Below are 7094 nucleotides of genomic sequence, written 5' to 3'. Positions count from 1 at the left end.
GTTTGTTGTATTTGTTTTTTGTTTCACCTCACTTAGTGTTAGAGCATAGTAATAAAGCTGAAAAAGCTTTCTGCGTCTGGCATAAATGAATAATAATAGTTGTATTTGCAATCCGCATTCGTGCTTTGAAATGCTAGACTGGGAGAGCCCTTTTTTTGAGGAAAAAAGTGAATTTATTATTTTAGCGAAGGCGATGCTACTCATATAATAATTTTTGTAGTACAAATTTTCCTATGCATCAAGATAGACCTCTTTAAATTTATTCAGCTATTTTAGAGAACATTCTCAATTTTTTAGGATGACTTAGTGTCATTTTACCATCGACAGATATATCCGCATCTTGAATCAGTATCGAGGTTTGTTCAAGGTCTCAAAAGCCTTATCAGTTACTGAGTGCGCAGATCTAACTCGTATTATCACCGACAATTGATCCTGCACTTATCAAGTGTTCGCCAACACTTTGAATAGCTCTGTAGTTAACTTGAAGGCTATTGTAACTGTGTGGTGTTTGAGCTCAATTTCAAACTGTCACATACTTCAGTTTGAGTGTTCGGGTACTCGCGATCATAGTTTGGGAAAGTTTTTCTTTAAAATTTGTGAAAGATTAAAAAACTATATCTCGTCTCGAATAATTTTTAATTTTGACTTTTTGAAGTAGTTATTGTATTTTATGAAGTTAAAAATATAAAAATGACTGCAATCATTGTTAAAAAGTATATATTTTCGATTTACTACAAATGCTGCAGTATGTCACTTAGCCAATCCATACTAAAATTTACAGGAATAAATATTTATAGCGAAAATGACAGCTTTTATAATAATTACAAATTCTGTAATGCAAGCAACGCTTACAAATATAAAATGGTATGGATTATAATTTAGAATGCAAAAATAATTATTTGTATTGGGCAACATTTAATCCTATTTCGGCATTTCATGAAGTTTAATTCAAATAAGACATTAAATATGTGCCTCACATACAGAATTATTTGGTATATATGTATCTACATACTTCTATATATGAGAATGTAAAAATAATTCAGAGCTAATTATAAGTAGCATTTTATAGCAATTAATAGTTAGTTGGTAATATTCAGATTAGCATGCGAAAGCTCTGTGGAAAGCGGGCGCGACGCATGTTCACATTCCACCGTTTCATCATATCACAAATCAATGAAAGCGATAACAAACTTGTATGAATTGGGCTTCAAATTGCTTTTTTCGGATCTGGTTCGCAGCAACACTTTTCTGCACTGAAATCTGCAGAAAATGCCCGCTGTAAGGAACTTTGACGACATTCAAGAAAACCTTTTTTCGAGCAAAAAGTCTAGTTTAATACAAAAATTTTAAACAATAAGATGAAAGATGGTTATAATCGGCCTCGATGGTAACATTGATTGATAATTTTCAGTTTGACTGAAGAGTGTGCTCTTTTTCAAAATATAAGTTTCGCCTTTTATTGGGCGTAAGTATCATAAATACAGTCTTGGAATTTAGTCCGTGGGTCATTTTATCAACAAGTGCTAAGTAGAAAATATTATGTGGCTGTAGGTTTCAAAGAAAAGCTCTAGTATTAGCCGAAGTCTTTTTATTTGTCTTTGTATATCTATTGTAAACAAAAATAACACCGAACTGATTTAACCTAAAATTAGCAATGAGAACTTTGTTTACATCAAATAGTTACCTGGAAAGGAAATAAAAGAACAAAAGAATTTGCCTCAAGCAGCCTCGACGTAAACTTGTAAATATCTGAGTTTCAAAAAACCATTAGTAAGCGCATAGTCAAGGCTTTCGAAAAAGAAATACAACTTACAACAATAATACACAACAAAATCATAGCTTTTCATTCAAAATAAGAACGAACCCAGCGGCACAATCATCTATGGATGTACTGCCGACGCTTTGCTTATCCGAAGCGCTAACCGACAACGGTAGCAACGATAGTGGTTCAGACTGCAGCTTAGAAGGTTTGAGTGTTATTGGTACGACCGCGAGTTTGATTGCAATGTCTGGTGCCGGTGCCGATGCAAATTTCACTCTTCCGCCGGACAATTTGTTGGATTTCGAATTTGACCCACTCGAGCGTGTTGTATCCGCCATTGTGCCAGCCTTTTTCGGCGTTATCGGTGTTGCAGGCTTGTTGGGCAATGTTTTAGTCATATTCGGTGAGTACTGAATTGAAATTTTGAATTTTTATATTGTTTCCATAGTAAAAGTCGCCAGACAAACTTTTCACGTCGTAACTAAACTTCACAAAAATATAAAAAAGTTTAAGCTATTAATAATACTCTATCTCACCATGCTTCTATATTCTATTATTTTCTTGAGCGGAAATGAATTTTCTGGCCGCCATGTCTTTGTTTTGCTGACATTTTTCCTACAAACGGAAATGCGCAGTTTTCTTTCAAAAAACATTTTTTTTTCTTGCTGTGACATTACTTAGAACGGATGTGGTTTTAGTTACGGCTTCAATGTTCTCCTTTGCTTTTATAACAATTCTCATTTCGACAAATTTTTATATAGCTTAAACTGTCTACTATCTCTTTGACTTCGTATAGTTGTTGTCGCTAATCAACAAATGCGCTCCACCACCAACTTACTCATCATCAATCTCGCCGTCTCCGATATTCTGTTTGTCGTCTTTTGTGTACCCTTTACTGCTGCGGATTATGTGCTGCCCACCTGGCCATTTGGAAATCTGTGGTGCAAGTTTGTTCAGTATATGATTGTGGTCACCTGCCATTGCAGCGTCTATACGCTGGTGTTGATGTCATTCGATCGCTTTCTGGCTGTCGTGCATCCGGTGACGAGTATGTCTTTGCGTACCGAACGCAATGCGATGCTGTAAGTACAAAGATTTATATACCATAAAAAATAAAATACAATGTTGTTTAAATTTTTAAAAAATATAAAAAATATTCCAAAAAATTTTTTTTTTCAAAAAAAAATTTCTTTTTTTCAATTTCTTTTCCATAAAATTTCTTATCATTCACGCAATTAACATACAAATGGCAACCCTGGTACTTCACTTCCAAATGCACAATCACGTTGGCATCTCGTAACTCCAGCGCCATCTTCTGTGCTTGGATACTCATCCTCTCTTCAGCCACACCTGTAGCTTTGGCTCATTCGGTCCGTCTGTATTACTTCAAAGGACGTAGTTACACAGCTTGCGTTTTCTCCACCGAAGAGGAGGGTTGGAGTTTAATTGGATTCCAGGTAATCATGTCTCACAAGAATTGGTGAGTTGTACTGCAATGACATTTTTGTTTAGTATATCTATATTAGGCCATTGTTTAATTATACTATATGCAAATTTAATTCTCCAAGTTCTAAACTCATAAGTATTGAAATCCAGCCGTTTGTCGGTATTACAAAATTTCCAGAATGCGCATTTATTCTTTTGGTTACTGTTCTCATTTTTAGATCTCTTTCTTCATATCTTCTTATGTGGCACCGCTGACTTTGATATCCTTCTTATATATGGGCATGTTAGCCCGTCTTTGGAGAGCCGCACCAGGTTGTAAGCCATCAGAAGAGTCCAGGTAAAATATTCTTTTGACTACAAAATGACAATACCTTAATCGATTGTATTTTGCATAAAAACCATTTTACTAAAAGGCTACTGTACTAGGGTTAACATTAGCCATAAGCTTTTGTTATCTCCTTGACTGTTTGGGATACATCGAAAAAATTTTAATTCTAAACAAATTGATTTTTTAAATCAAGTAAGAAATTTGCTTAAGATTAAAATTTTTCTTTTTCATTTTTTAATCCGGTAGTTGGGATTAAACAATTTTTTTAAATTAATTATTAAATTTTTTTTTAATCCGGTCTGCGGTATTAAAATTTTTGTTTTGTTTCGTAATCCCGTATTTGGGATTACAAAATAAATAAAAAATTTATAAAATTTTAAATAAAATATTTTTTTAATGTATTATTTGCTATATGCTATAGTGATCCGTTCTGAACAATTTTTTTTGATATTGCATCATTGCTGCAGACAGTAATCCATGCCAAATTTCTTGAAGATATCTCGTCAGGTGGAAAAGTTTTCCATACAAGCACTTGATTTCGATTGTTCATTTGTATGGCAGCTATATGCTATAGCGATCGCATATCAGCGGTTCCGGCAAATGAGCAGATACTTGGGGAAAAAAAGACGTGTGAAAATTTTCAGAACGATATCTCAAAAACTGAGGGACTAATTTGCGTATATACAAACAGTTGGACGGACAGACGGTCATGGCTCATTCGACTCAGTTCGTCACGCAGATGATTTATATATATATTTTATAGGGCCTCCGACGTTTCCTCCTGGGTGTTAGAAACCTGGTGGCAAACTTTATATTATACTTTGTTCAGGGTATAAAAAAGTTATTGAAGATATTGTACAATAAAGCTTTTTTAAATATTCGATATTATTTAGTACTTACTCATTTAACATCTTCTTTTAACAGGAAAGGTAAACGACGCGTTACCAGAATGGTCGTTGTAGTGGTATTGGCTTTCGCTATATGTTGGCTGCCAATACATGTAAGTTAAAGTTCGAAATAAAAAAAAATATAATATTAGCCTTGAAAATATTTTAATTGACTATAAATTTTAAACCTTGAAACAAAAAAGAAAATATTTTAATCTCTTTGCATACGCTCTACCCCTCCCTAGCTAATACTCGTCATGAAAGCTCTGACTTGGTATCCCGGCACACATGCTTCAGTCATTGTGCAAATTATCTCACATGTTTTGGCATACACGAACTCCTGCATCAACCCGATTTTGTATGCCTTCCTCTCTGATAACTTCCGGAAGGCCTTTAGGAAGGTAAGCTACTTATTCATTTTAATATAATACAAAGGTAATTGCTAATTATGAAAAAATTAAAAAAATTTTAATGCACAAGTTCTCTGGATTCCAGGTCGTAGGCTGTGGCAATCAACCGCTCTTCCCTATGTCACATCAAGCCACAAAAACAACACGCACCACCGGCAATGTCACATCAAATGCTGAAATGCTGTAAGCCACATAAATACATACGTCGTTTCTTCTACCATATTACATCATTAAAAATGTAAAATATTTGAGCAACATAATTATAATTAAATTACATTACGATTTAATTTGCTGGCATTGTGGGTGTTTTGTTTGGTTATGCTTTGAAGAATATATGCTCAGTTAAGCAATATACTCGTACTGTGTTGCTGTGGCTTATTTTAGAGTTTAAATAAGAAAACATTTATGAAGAGGACAAAAAAATTACTTTATGTTAGTATATCGCTAAACAAGGAAGAACAATGCACATGTTGTGCCACGTAAAGTTTATCTTTTTGAAAATATGTACTTATATATTAGGGTGGAGCGGAAAAAATTTTTTTTTGCTTAGCCTGTGGGTAAAATCTGTAGATTATAAAAAAAGGAAAATTTTTGGGCAAAATTTTGGACACATTTTTTTTTTTTACATCTAGAGGCTCAGTTTTAAAGTAAATTTTCTAGTTAAAATTTTTATTTCCTAAAAAACTTTTGATAGGTGTTCTAGAAGCTGTGAAGAGTCATTTCTCTAGTCAATTATCAGTTATCAACTTAAAAAAATTTTTTGTGCTCATTAATGGAGTTTTAACGAAAAGTCTTAAACGACTACATGCTTTTCCTAAGCGTTAAAATAAATTTTGAGTCAAAAACCGTCACATTCGGTATTTTTTATATAAATGTAAAGAGTTTAAACCAAAAATAATTTTTTCTGGTCCAAAAAAATTTTAACTCGAAATTTACTTTTAAACTGATCCTTTAGATGTTAAAAAAAAATTTTTTTTTTTGTTTTTTTTTTGTCAAAATATTTTTTTTTTGTCCAAAAATTTTTTTTTTTTTAATCTACAGATTTTACCCTCAGGCTAAGCAAATACATTTTTTTTTTCGCTCCACCCTTTTATATATGTGCATTTGGGAAGGGGTGGCATTATGGTGAATCGTAGATGACAAGCCAGGAAGAGGGAGAAATCATGTGACATGTAAAAGTGAAGACAAAGTTATAGTTCTCCTTTTTGAGATGAAACCACTGCTCGGTTTAAGAGACTTTTTTGTTTTAAAAGGAATTAGATATATATCTAAATACAATACGGGCAAACTTCAGAGCTCTGACATCAACCGCAGCAGTACTGTACTTAACCAACCTTTACTTTCAAAGACACATATTGAAAAGAGATTGTATTTGGCAAAGGAAAACATCAACCGTGATGGAAGCAATGTTATATTGACAGGTGAGTCAACTTTTCTATTGTTCAACCCCTTGACATGTGTTTGGCTAAGACAAAAGACAAACAGTAATTTAAAGAAGAGTTGCATGTTTACAGGTGCTTCTCTGCTCATTGATTTGGTGTTTTGAGCTGTTTCACAGAATACCTGAATGCCGTTAGAATGACAAAATTGTATAGAAAGGGTTAACTGAAGTCAGCTGAAATGCTTTATGTCAAAAATAATCATGATTGGGTACCTTAAGAAGATACAATCCGAAACATAGGAGCAGACTCTGTACACAATGGAAGCAATATAACCATAGAGTTACTTTAGATTGGCCATCACAGTCTCCACACGCCAATCCAATAGAGACATTTTGGGCTTTAATTGAAGGAAAAATATCAGGAATACTTTAAACGTCAATAAAAGTTTTCAATCAGCTACCCGAATATATAATATGTACCTGGATATGCGGAGAATGTAGTTTCAAGTTGAAATCAAAGATGTCAGTCTATACTCTAGCTCTATTTAGATGTTAGTCTTTAATAGACAACGCGGTATTTGCAGCAATATTGAATAAATATCAGCTATAACTTCATAATATATTCTCTATAATTAAAAATTTTTTCCCAATAAACGCTACTTACACTTTGTAAAAAGAAAACGTTAATATTTGAACGCACTGTATATGTATATGTATAAACCATTTTATTGTGGCATATTAAAACAACTCTTTACTTGTATTCATATAATATAAAAGCGAGCAAAAGTTTTTGTAAGAAATATTCACAATTTTCTATCAACTGGTTGCATTAAAAACTCAGAAACTTTTCACTGTCACTAACTTTCTTGCGGAAAGTTTA

General features: G+C 33.2%; 1 protein-coding gene across 2 annotated transcripts; it reads left to right on the top strand.

Annotated features, from left to right (window-relative positions):
* The first annotated feature begins 1557 nt into the window (after positions 1 to 1557).
* Positions 1558 to 5141, top strand: LOC106625384 (allatostatin A receptor 1). Of its 2 annotated transcripts, none has more exons than XM_070109677.1 (7): positions 1558 to 2165; positions 2559 to 2844; positions 3069 to 3219; positions 3427 to 3545; positions 4461 to 4536; positions 4669 to 4824; positions 4904 to 5141. In XM_070109677.1, exons 1-7 carry the CDS (start codon positions 1883 to 1885, stop codon positions 5018 to 5020), a joined length of 1188 nt encoding a protein of 395 aa, XP_069965778.1. In that variant the 5' UTR covers positions 1558 to 1882; the 3' UTR covers positions 5021 to 5141. The 2 variants fall into 2 exon arrangements, with proteins under 2 accessions (XP_069965778.1, XP_069965779.1); XM_070109678.1 differs by having other exon boundaries at positions 1559 to 2165; positions 4919 to 5141.
* The last annotated feature ends 1953 nt before the right edge of the window (positions 5142 to 7094 follow it).

The sequence above is a fragment of the Bactrocera oleae genome, chromosome 5 (genome assembly GCF_042242935.1).
Source record: "Bactrocera oleae isolate idBacOlea1 chromosome 5, idBacOlea1, whole genome shotgun sequence".
NCBI classification, from domain to species: Eukaryota; Metazoa; Arthropoda; class Insecta; order Diptera; family Tephritidae; genus Bactrocera; species Bactrocera oleae.
Note: the sequence above shows the minus strand (reverse complement) of the source record. Positions and strands in the feature narration are given on the sequence as shown.